We start from the raw sequence: 12,338 nt of genomic DNA on the forward strand, positions 1-12,338 counted from the left end.
TATGTTCTGAATCTCCTGTTTTGATACCATCAGTCCTTAAGGTATTAGGTAATGTTTGCTTTTCAACATACAGTTTTCATGTCCTAAAATTTTTTGATAAAAGTCTGTATTTTATGTCTTAGGAGCCGTCCTTCCATGGAGCTTGTTCTCTGGAAACCCCTCCCTGAACTCCTTTCTGATAAGCCAAAGCCATCCTCTAATGCTAAAAACTATACAGGAGAGAGCCAAGATAAACATGCAGCTGCTGGCACTGCCTTCCCTCAGAGAACTGAACTGTTTTTGGAACCTCGGCAAACAGGGATGTCTCTTTATAATAGTTTGGAGACAGTTACTAGCACAGAAGAAGAGATGGAACTCTAGAAGCCAATTTCTACACTAAAGTCAAATGTTAGAAGAATCCTGTGTTCAGTTATGAGCCTCTTTGCATAGTATAGGGACTTGAAAGTTTTAAGAAACGGGTGTAATAATATCTCCACCTGTGATTTGGGGGTGGGACTCTCATTTTGGGTAGCCATTTATTGAATTCAACTTTTTGCCAAGGAAGTTTGTCTCAAGGGAAAAACAGTTTTCTGTGGGGCTTATTAGAGGAATGCTTGTTTACAGTCTCTTCAAAGGGAAGTATAGAAGCTGTGTGTGTAAGAGTGACATCAATCATATGTCACATTGTCTAGACTATTCAGACACTTGGAGAACATTCTCCTTGAAATAAAGATGATTAAGAAAGAAGGATGCTCCTACTACAACTGTATGCTGACAGTTAAGTCACAGCCTATTTGTAGATATGAGCTGTTTACAGTGGTGACTATATATTTGGGGAGAAGGAGGGGAAGAGAGCAGTAGCTTAAATCTGTTGTTAAGAAATTGTGATTTAGTTATCAATTCACTATAGCTCTGTTGATTAAATAGCAATAGTATTGTGGCTTTCCTCTTTGACTCTGAAAATGCAATGAAAATACACAAAGTTTTTCCTTCAAGGCTTTTTGCCTTGTGGCACTGTTGCTCCTTGGTTTCCCTTGCATAATAGATACGCCCAGTTATTCAGTAATGTTTACAAAGTAATTGACTTTGAATGATAGTTAACAGATTATGAGGTAACCCATCTGCAAATTGCCTGTGGGGGAAGCTTCCTTTAGTTCATCCTAAGAAAGCGCTTTGTCAGCTAAACCCAGCATTGATGACTTTGGTAATTTAAAAAAAAAAAACAAACAAAAAAAAACATTTATCCTTGTATTAGCAAGTTTTTTTTTTTCCACCACAACCTCCACCTCCCAGGTTCAAGCGATTCTCCTGCCTCAGCCTCCCAGGTAGCTGGGATTACAGGCACCTGCCACCATGCCCAACTAATTTTTGTATTTTTAGTAGAGACAGGCTTTTGCCATGTTGGCCAGACTGGTCTCGAACTCCTGACCTCAGGTGATCTGCCTACCCCAGCCTCCTAAAAAGCTGGGATTGCAGGTGTGAGCCACCGTGCCCAGCCAGCAAGTTGTTTTTAAATATTAATTTAGAAAACAGTGAATGATTAGCTGAAAATACATGAGCAGGTGACATTAAGGTTTCCTGAAATAGCCAATTTGACTGGTGCTTAGACTATGTGCAGTAAGCCTAAAAGGTCATGGAGAATCGCTTCCTGCTAGCTGGAAGCCTTCATCTTGAGTACCTAAACTAGGCTTCCAGTGTCCTTTGAGGATAGCCAGGTTTGAAATTTTTAGTTTCTCAGGAAGAGCTCTTCTGTGTGGCAGGGACTGATAGGGCAAAGTAAAATAATTTCTTTATTGCTACAGAGTATCCACTAAAAGTTATTAAATGTGTGTAATGGTATAATGCCCTTCCATCACACAACAGGACACCATCCCAGTTTTGTTTTCTAGGTTTCTTTCCCCTTTGTAGGAATCAGATACCTTTTGTAGAAAAAAATGGCTTATGTTACATAAAGGTGAATTTTTAGAAACCACCTTCCAGGTGTTTTTGAAACCCTTACTGAAATCCCTCCCCTTGTTACAGATGGCGTAGAAGTCACAAGTCTATTAATTGGACTGTTGCTTCTTTGCCTGTTTCTGCTTTCTCTTTCTGTCTGGATAGTCAGGAAAAGATTTAATGTTTAATATTTAAACAAAATATTTAATGTCTATACAGTAAAATTATTCAAACTTCAAATCAGTATTGAAAGCAGTTGGAAACCAGCTAATAGTTTCTTAATCTCAGAGTTTGAGATGAATGTAAACTGTATTATTTTGAAATGTGCAAGTGTTTGATTCATGTCATTTGATAAACTTCTGCCTTGTAGTCGTTATTTAATGGGACCAACTTGTAAAGTTTGTAGCCTTAAATAAATCTCCATGCTAAAAAATGTGTTCTAGTGTAACACAAAAACATGAAGTGACTGCACAGAGGTGGAGTTATCATTAAGATGGAAAGGGAGATGACAGATTTTCCAAGAAGGACCCAAAACACACCAAGATTGTCTTCTACAGGAATTGTTTGGCAAGCTCTGACTAAAGGTCTTATGATGAAAAGGACTCAAAGACCCCTCAAAACAAAGCTTTGATAGTATTGGTGAATATAAGAGAATTAAGATTCTGTTAATTAAAATCCAAACAGATTATTTCAGGAGTCATCTGACATGATAATTACTTCCGCAGGATAATTGATGTTTTTTGTTCTTTTTTTGGACTTTATCTTCTTGCATATGTTTGTACAAAAATTGTTTTCTTCATCCATGTGGTGCTTATTCATCTGAGCCGTCTCCACAGTCCCAATGCCTCTGCTTTTTGTTTTACTTTTGTAGCATAAGGTTTTTGCTTTTGCTTTTGCCTTAAGATTTTCCTAGGGAGTTACCAGGCTTTTCATTTTGTATAGCTTTTGCAGCATGGATCAAACATTGGCTTACTGTGCTAATGTGTGAAGAGAAAAAATTATCTAAAGCAGGTGAGCTTTAATGAACAAATGTGTATTTTATCTGAGTTTGAGTAGGGTGCGTGTGGTTTTTGTTTTTTGGGTTTTTTTTTTTTTGTAATATGAAGACTGTCCAGTTCTCATAAATATTAATCACTTAAAAAATGCTATTCTTTTTTGGAAAGGTACACATGTAAAATTTAGAAAAATAACTAAGGTAGGGGCTAGAACCATAAGAATGTTTACCAGCAGATTCATTTATTATTTTGGATTTGGAGCTTGGCTTTGTTTTTCAATAGTGACAAGAATGGTTCAGTTGTAGAATGTTCTGGAAGATGCTGTTAATTTTACTTTAAAATGAGAATCTGGTGTTTCTGTATTTTATCATTTTCAATAAAACTTAAGTGTTTTGGACTTTTGAGATATTTGTATTTCTGCACTTAAATAATGAAATCAGATATCTCCTTTCCTCTGAATTATAGTTGAAGCAGCATTTATATCAGTGAGGGACTTAAATTTATCCTGAAAGGATGCTTATATTGGGATAAAGCTAAGTTTCATATTTGAATTAGCTATTCCCAAAATAGGCAGGCTATGTGTTGCCATTCTAAAACCCATAGACTGCTTTCTACTCAGAGCAATTCGCTGCTATTGTTAGTATTTAGATGGCAGTGGTAACTGTGTATTCAAAAATGTTCAGATGGGCCAGGTATGATGGTGCACTCCTGTAATCCCAGCACTTTGCGAGGCCGAGGCAGGAGGATCACTTAAGCCCAGGAGAGACCAGATTGGGCGATGTTAGCAAGACCTTGTCTCTATAAAAAAGAAAAAAGTGTATATGTATGTCTCCAAATGTAGAGCTGGAAATGACAAGGAGTTCACAGAGAGAGGGTATTGGATTGGGGATCTTTGAAAATGGGGACTGGAAAACCCAGTGATAATTCACTTACATGGTTGTTCCTTTCTTCTTTTTTTTTTTTTCTTTTTGAGATGGAGTTTACCTCTTGTTGCCCAGGCTGGAGTGCAATGGTGCGATCTTGGCTCACTGCAACCTGCACCTCCCGGGTTAAGCGATTCTCCTGCCTCAGCCTTTCTAGTAGCTGTGATTACAGGTGCCCGCTACCACACCCAGCCTAATTTTTGTATTACTAGTAGAGACAGGGTTTCTCCATGTTAGTCAGACTGGTCTTGAACTCCTGACCTCAGGTGATCTGTCCACCTTGGCCACCCAAACTGTTGGGATTACAGGCGTGAGCCACTGCCCCTGGCTGGTTGTTCCTTTCTTAAGACTTGACGGGTCTCTGGGTGGCAGAATTGCCTGCATATTTACATTCTTTGATAAATGCATTTCTGATTTGGTGGGCAGGGGGAGTTAAGTTTGGGATACAATTACAAAAGCATGATGTTTTGTTTTTAATGAAAATTTGGAAGTCACAGCTAAAAATTAGCTAATTGCAGTTGTGGAAACTAAAGCCTAAGTATATCGTGTCATCTAGTTCCTCAAGTCAGTGTTCTTTCCACTTGACCGGTTGGTTTTAGAGTCTTTGCAGCAATACCTAACGTATCATTTAGATTTCATTGAAATAATAATATAGTTAAAGCAGTCTAACATTAAACTCCTTAAGGAAATATGGTTTAGTATGTATCAGTTTGGCACAAATCTTCGAGCTATGTTAAATCCCTAATTCCTCAGATTACCAGTAGCATCTTAGAGATGAGGTAGTTGTTATCAGAATAGTGTGGATTATAGCCACAGCAAGACAATGATTTTGGTTGGGTGCTGTAGCTCATGCTTATAATCCCAGCACTTTGAGAGGCTGAGGTTGGAAAATTGCTTAAGCCCTCAAGTTTGAGATCGGCCTGGTGGGAGGATGGCTTGAGTCCAGGAGTTAGAGGCTGCAGTGAGCCATGATTTTGCCATTGCACTTCCGCCTGTATAACTTAGACCCTGTCTAAAAATAATAATAATAATAATGGGGAGGGGGCTGGGGAAAGAAGATTAAAAAAAAAAGATCAGTGTTTTCTTTCAACAACTGTTTGCTAGGTAAACGAGCCAGTCTTCCTGTTTCTTTTTTATTTCTTCATGATTTATGTATTTTTTAGAGATGGGGTCTCACTTTGTTGCCCAAGCTGGTCTCAAACTGGGCTCAAGCCATCCTCCCACCTCGGCCTCCCAAAGTGCTGGGATTATAGATGTGACCCACGGTGCCTGGCCGTCTTCCTATTTCTTTTTTTTTTTTTGGGACGGAGTTTCGCTCTTGTTGCCCAGGCTGGAGTGCAACGGCACGATCTCGGCTCACCGCAACCTCCGCCTCCTGGGTTCAGGCAATTCTCCTGCCTCAGCCTCCTGAGTAGCTGGGATTACAGGCACGCACCACCATGCCCAGCTAATTTTTTGTATTTTTAGTAGAGACGGGGTTTCACCATGTTGACCAGGATGGTCTTGATCTCTTGACCTCGTGATCCACCTGCCTCAGCCTCCCAAAGTGCTGGGATTACAGGCTTGAGCCACCGCGCCCGGCCTCGTCTTCCTGTTTCTTAATGAAATTTATAAGTCACAAGAATAAAGATTGACTTCTTTTTTTTTTCTTTTTTTTTGAGACGGAGTTTTGCTCTTGTTACCCAGGCTGGACTGTAATGGCGCGATCTTGGCTCACTGCAACCTCTGCTTCCTGGGTTCAAGCAACTCTTGCCTCAGCCTCCCGAGTAGCTGGGACTACAGGCTCACACCACCATGCCCAGCTAATTTTTGTATTTTTAGTAGAGATGGGGTTTCACCATGTTGGCCAGGATGGTCTCGATCTCTTGACCTTGTGATCCACCCGCCTTGGCCAAGATTAAATTCTTAAGAGACTAGAAAGTAACTGATATTTTAAAGTGTGCCTGGAGTAAGTAGTATTACCTTCTGCCTATAGTTCTGTCCCTATTTTCTCTCTGCTCCAATAGCATATCTAGTAGAAAACCAAGGAGGGGACCAGGTGCAGTGGCTTATGCCTGTAATCCCAGCATTTTGTGAGGCCGAGGCAAGTAGATCACTTGAGGTCAGGAGTTTGAGACCAACCTGGCCAACATAGTGAAACCCTGTTTCTACTAAAAATAAAAGAATTTGTTGGGTGTGGTGGCAGGTGCCTGTAATCCCAGTTACTCAGGAGGCTGAAACAGAAGAATTGCTTGAATCCAGGAGGTGGAGGTTGCCATGAGCTGAGATGGTGCCACTGCACTGCAGCCTGGACGAGAGATTAAGTCTCAAACAAACAAAAAACAAAGCAAGGAGAGAAAGAGATTGGTGTGACGAGGCCTAGGCATCTTACCACTTGCCTCTTCAATCTCAGTTATGAGATAACTCTCTGTTCCCTGCCACATGCATGAAAAGAAAAAATAGATTAAAAAAAAAAAAACCCTGGCCGGGCGCGGTGGCTCAAGCCTGTAATCCCAGCACTTTGGGAGGCCGAGGTGGGTGGATCACGAGGTCAAGAGATCGAGACCATCCTGGTCAACATAGTGAAACCCTGTCTCTACAAAAAAAAAAAATACAAAAAATTAGCTGGGCATGGTGGTGCGTGCCTGTAATCCCAGCTACTCAGGAGGCTGAGGCAGGAGAATTGCCTGAACCCAGGAGGCGGAGGTTGCGGTGAGCCGAGATCGCGCTATTGCACTCCAGCCTGGGTAACATGAGTGAAACTCCATCTAAAAAAAAAAAAAAAAAAAAACGCTCTGCATTTAATGGAAATCTTGCTTTGGTTTTGTGGGAATATCTTGATTTTTGGTTCTAACCATTAAATTTGGTGTTTCAGTATGAAAATGTCCGTGAATACCAGGTGTTTTCTCAAGGCTGAGCATTGTTTAGTAATTTCTACCCATCTATGCAGGAAATGAAAACCCTGATACTCTACAGAGGTTATATATGTCCTGCCTGTCCTGTCAGTACAGCTGCCTCTTTCATGTGGTATCATTGAATATAAATAACTTAAGCCTCAACCTTCAGATGCTTGTGCTATAATGATAGAGGCTAAAGTACATCTGTAATTACATCTGCCTATACAATCCCTAAATAGATTCTTGGCACTAAGGTTTGCAGAGTTATAGAAAATCAGGTAAGATAAAGTTTTCAATCATGAGGTCAGCTGGAGGCTGTTTTTATAATACAGAAACTTTTTTTGTTTTAGGCAGTCTTGCTTTGTCACCCAGTCTGGAGTGCAGCGCTGCTTATCTTGGCTAACTGCAACCTCTACCCCTTGGCCTCAAGCAGTCCTCCTATCTCAGCCTCCTGAGTAGCTGGGATCACTGATGCACACATGCCTATTTTTTTTTTTTTTTTTTTTTTTAGTGGAGACAGGGTTTTGCCATGTTATCCAGGCTGGTCTTGAACTCAGCTCAAGCAATCTGCTGTCCTCAGCCTCTCAAAAGTGCTGGGATTATAGGTATGAGCCACTGTGCCTGGCCTATAAATTTCTTAAGAAACTTAAGAGCCTAAGCAAGCTTGCATTGCTCTCTGGCTTCAGTGACCAGATCTTGAAGGCAGCTGACTTGCCTCCAGCCACTATACCAAAGGTATTCCTTCTTTTTTTTTGGAGATAGTTTTACTCTTGTTGGAGTGAAATCGTACAATTTCGGCTCACTGCAACCTCTGCCTCCTGGGTTCAAGCAATTCTGCCTCAGCCTCCCAAGTAGCTAGGATTATAGGCATGTGCCACCATGCCTGGCTAATTTTGTATTTTTAGTAGGGTTGGGGTTTCTCCATGTTTGTCAGGCTGGTCTGGAACTCCTGACCTCCGCTGATCCACCCATCTCAGCCTCCTGAAGTGTTGGGATTACAGGCATGAGCCACTGCACCCAGTCTACACCAAAGGTATTCTATAGCTCACTTTGCCTTGCTGTTTGGGATTCTCTGAATCCTGCCTCCTTTTTTTCTACTCATTCACTTTGATGTACCCAGAGTTAGTCTTAAGTAGGGAACACAGCATTTACATGCTAAATTGGCATAGAATGATTTCATCTACTGGCATAGGTGAACTTTTTATAAATAAGGAAAGTCCTGTAAAACATTGTAAGATTTCCAAGGAAAAGATGCTATGTAAGGATGAAGAGGTTATCAACTCTTTGAGAGTTGTATTAATGTCTCTAGGATTTTTTTCTTGAAGAGGTTTATTCTTTGATGAAACAAGTTGAGTCAATATAATTCTGGAAGAGATTAAAACCCTTCCAATTAGGAGATAATAGCTAACTTTCCAATGTTTAGGCTGGTGTCTGGCATATACTAAATGCTTATAATGCATCATCTCTTTGACTCTTCTCAACAACCTTTACAGATACCCTTATCCAACATTACAGATGAGGAAATAAGTGATTATATATAACCCCTGGGTTATCCAGTTTACCAGTGTCAGAGTTGAAACTAGGGAATCTGAGTCTAGAAAATGCTCTTATCCCCACGATAAGGGCAAGAGAATCTTGATTATGTGATGGTGTGTCTTAACATTTATAAGCTGGTATAGCAAATAGTGGTTAGGGTTCTAGCTCTGCCGCTTGCTAGCTCTGATATTGGTCAATTAGGCTGAAGAATCTGTCTCAGAAAGACAGTAACTACTCAAATTATGGATTATATCACTTATGGCACTCCAGAATTAAAGCAGGCAGTAATTAAAGTGGAAAAGCCTTCAGTTACTTTAAAAGCGGCAGGCTCACTTCAGATGGATAAATTTCTACCACAGCACACAGATAAACATCCAGAGAGAAAATAAGACTTATGGCCCTAGAAGAAATCAAAAAGAGCAAGGATTGCTACATTGTACCTTTTAATTGCATGGGTAGTTTTAAATAAATGGAGAAAGCACCTTTCAGAATCTATACTAGCAGGAAAAAATTCCATTAAGCATTTACATGGTAAATTTCTATAATTTCACAAAAGATTTTTGATCTTACTTGAAGTATACATGAGGGAAAGAGCCCCCTCAGTCAGGTGGTTCTCTTTGCTTACAGAAGCAAACTAAAGGACCTAAAACTGGAGACAAGCCTGGATGCCAAAAAGGGGGAAGAGACATGGTAAAGAACCATTAATAAATTCCATGTCTACTTCAAGACATACCTAAGTATTTTACACATAATATATATTTTAGGGCAAACTACCACCCTTAAGATAAAAGTACAATCTTTTTTTTTTTTTTTTTTTAAGATGGGGTTTCACCATATTGGTCAGGCTGGTCTTGAACTCCTGACCTCAGGTGATCCGCCCACCTCAGCCTCCCAAAGTGCTGGGATTACAGGTGTGAGCCACCACACCCGACTCCAAAAGTAAAATCTTTAAAAAAGCTGTAGTTCTCAATTATAGTAATATTTCTCAATTACAGTTATGTATCTCAATACCTTGGACTGCTGGATGTCAAAAGACAACACCTGGGGGTCATCTATGAGGTTTGAACAAATACTTTAGAGGAATTCTCTAGGACTGTATACTCTATTTTGGCTTTCTGAATGAAGCACAACAGGCTTCTCTGTTATCCTCCAGGCAGTGTAATAGTCAAGGAAAAGGGCAACAGTATTGGATCATTCCTTAGACACTAATCAACTGAGGAAAGAGTTCATTGGCAAAAGCGTCCTCCCAAGAATGGTTTACAAGCGGAGAGGACATGTCACTGAAGGCAGAAAGGGAGCCCCCATATCCACAGTCACTGTAAGCATCCAGTAGGCAGGAAGATGGCTTCGGGCAGTGGCTGGATGAAAGCAGATTTGAGATACCCAGCTCTGGTACGAGGTCATCTTCTATACGTTCTTCCTTCACTGAGACAATGAATTCAGGGTGATCTTTCTCTGAGGGGCTGAGCGGTGCTTCCTCAATTTTCACTACCACATTAGCTTGGCTCTCTGTCTCAGAGGGTATCTCTAAGACTAGGGGCTTGGTATATATGTGGTCAAAACGAATTAGTTCATTAATGGCTTCCAGCTTGGCTGATGACGTCCCCACGGACAGAGAAAGGGAGGCTGGTAAGGAACTGGGTCCTTCTGGGTAGACCTCTGGGAGCTCCTCCAGGCTGGCAGGCTCTGGGGAAGGCCATTTGAATAACAAGACTGGGTCCAAGTTGTCCAGAATGCCCAACAGGATATCAGACTGCAAGAGGCAAAAATTAAATGAAGTACAACTATCAGAGTACAAGGGAAATCTAACTGGAACACTTCATATTGGGTTCCATAATGTAAATTAGTCATTACATTATAAGATGATCTCAGGACCCACCAGACCCATTTTATCTACACTTCCCTCCATGTCCTGTGTTATCTGGAACTAGGAAGGTAGTTGATGTTCACCTCCAACCCCACCAAAACTGAACTTCTACCCTCATCTGTCTAGTTAGGGATGTCGAGCATCAAACAGACGGAATTAACTGGTTATATAGCTCTTGAATAAGTCAGAATGATCCCTACCTCTGAATCTGAAGAGTCAATACCGCCAGAATCCATGGGGAGATGCTCTGGAGGGGTGACAACTGGGCCCGCACCTGCTGCAGAGGTGCACGTAGTCTGAGTGCTGCGGACTCAGCAGACCCGGTCACTGGCCTCACTCCATTCCCCTGGGAGGAAACACCAAAGTGAATAAACAGCTTCAAGTTCCCAAGGAAATGCTTGCCCAGACAGCTGTGATTCTCACTTTCAAGAAAGCTAGAAAACTGTCCTTTAGAGCTGAAATCTTTCCCTAACCATTGTTATTTCCAATTTAAGTCCTCTAGAGATAAGAAAAGGGAGGTTAAGACTTCCTTATACATTTCCTACACAATGAAACATTTTTCTTCCTCCAGGCAAAGATTTAAGCAGAACTGACAAATAATATCTTATCTTGCTATCCTCAATAATAATATTCTTAGATAATAAAGTTCTATAGCAATATAAGCCTAGAATCTTTTTGAAAAGTAATTCTTTAAATTCTTCCTGAACATTACCTTCATAGAGTAAAGCTGCCCTTCTGTCAATCACACACCACCCTTCTCTTATCACAGAGGTATCACTATCACAAAGAATCCTTTCCTTATTCATATTCATCAAAGGACTACTTTAATTTTAGTAGCACTCAGAGTCTGATTTGAGTGGCTCTCTTACTTTGGTGCTCCTTAATGATTGAATGGTAATCTTGTTGGCTACTGCATTTGTTAGTACTTGTTCTTACAGAGCCACGTAACTTGTTGATCACTACACACTTAAAAAATGAATGTCAAGTGCTTTTTTAGGGGAAGAACACTCTGCCTGCATGATAATGTCTTAAAACCGAAGGAAATTTTCAAGAACGCTCTTGATCAGAAGTTCAAACTGTAAACATAATCACTGTAAACATAATCATGTCACTTGGAACCAGTTCTCACATGAGGCACCAAATAAAGGAGATGATTTACCTTGGCTTCCGCCTCCCCTTCAGCAACCAGGGCATCCATCCCCAAACGCTGTCTTAACTCCTGATTCTCAACTACAAGGCTGTGAGTTTTTTCTCGTAAAAGCTGATTTTCTAGCAAAAGTTTTTGGTTCTGGAAGAAAGTTCATAAGAGGCTATTGAAATACCTAATTATTTCAGTTAAGAATCTACCTGATTCTTGGTTTCCTTTCCTCTTGAATTTGGAAAACTCTATGCTTGTGTTGTTCATAGTAGGTTTTAGAAAGCTAGGCCATTAATTATGAGAAACAATCTACTTGGGCGAGGTGGCTCATGCCTGTAATTGCAGCACTTTGGGAAGCTGAGGTGGGTGGATCATGGGGTCAGGAGACTGAGACCATCCTCGCCAACGTGGTGAGAACCCGTATCTACTAGAAATGCAAAAAAGCCGAGCATGGTGGCGCATGCCTGTGGTCTCGTCTGCTCAGGAGGCTGAGGTGGGAGAATCGATTGAACCTGGGAGGCGGAGGTTGCAGTGAACTGAGATCGAGCCACTGGTGACAGAGAGAGGGAGACTCAGTCTCAAAAAAAAGAAAGAAAAACAATCTACTTAATAAGTACCACTTCATGGGGTCAAGAATAACACACTGCTTCCAACTGCTAATACTCAATTCAGCAAAGGGTGACTTGTGGTTTTAATGTAGATATAATTTTTTTTAAAACTTTCTTGGCCAGGTGCAGTGGCTCACGCTTGTAATCCCAACACTTTGGGAGGCCAAGGTGGGTGGATCACCTGAGGTCAGGAGTTTAAGACCAGTCTGGCCAACATAGCAAAACCCTGTGTTTACTAAAAAATGCAAAAATTAGCCAGCTGGGCATGGTGGTGGGGCACCTGTAATCCCAGCTAATCAGGAGGCTGAAGCAGGGAGAATTGCTTGAGCCTGAGAGGCAGAGGTTACAGTGAGTCAGGACTGTACCACTGCACTCCAGCCTGGGCAATAGAGCAAGACTTTGTCTAAAAAATAATAATAAAAAAATAGAAATAAGGCCGGGCGCAGTGGCTCAAGCCTGTAATCCCAGCACTTTGGGAGGC

At 41.0% G+C, this 12,338-nt stretch overlaps 2 protein-coding genes across 2 annotated transcripts in view; one reads left to right on the forward strand and one right to left on the reverse strand.

The window, feature by feature from the left end:
• The window catches only part of CCDC117 (coiled-coil domain containing 117), an 8,303-nt gene extending 4,990 nt beyond the window's left edge, over nt 1-3,313 (forward strand). The window contains exon 3 of the mRNA XM_017499464.2: nt 123-3,313. Within this exon, the coding sequence (XP_017354953.1) occupies nt 123-360 (238 nt within the window). The 3' untranslated portion in view covers nt 361-3,313. The remainder of the gene's footprint in view (nt 1-122) is intronic.
• A 6,019-nt stretch (nt 3,314-9,332) lies between these two features.
• The window catches only part of XBP1 (X-box binding protein 1), a 5,963-nt gene continuing 2,957 nt past the window's right edge, over nt 9,333-12,338 (reverse strand). Inside the window, 4 exon segments of the mRNA XM_017499463.1 lie at nt 9,333-9,997; nt 10,312-10,395; nt 10,398-10,457; nt 11,271-11,399. Coding sequence (XP_017354952.1) covers nt 9,443-9,997; nt 10,312-10,395; nt 10,398-10,457; nt 11,271-11,399 — 828 coding nt within the window. The 3' untranslated portion in view covers nt 9,333-9,442.

The sequence above is a fragment of the Cebus imitator genome, unplaced genomic scaffold, assembly GCF_001604975.1.
Source record: "Cebus imitator isolate Cc_AM_T3 unplaced genomic scaffold, Cebus_imitator-1.0 Scaffold258, whole genome shotgun sequence".
Classification (NCBI taxonomy): domain Eukaryota; kingdom Metazoa; phylum Chordata; class Mammalia; order Primates; family Cebidae; genus Cebus; species Cebus imitator.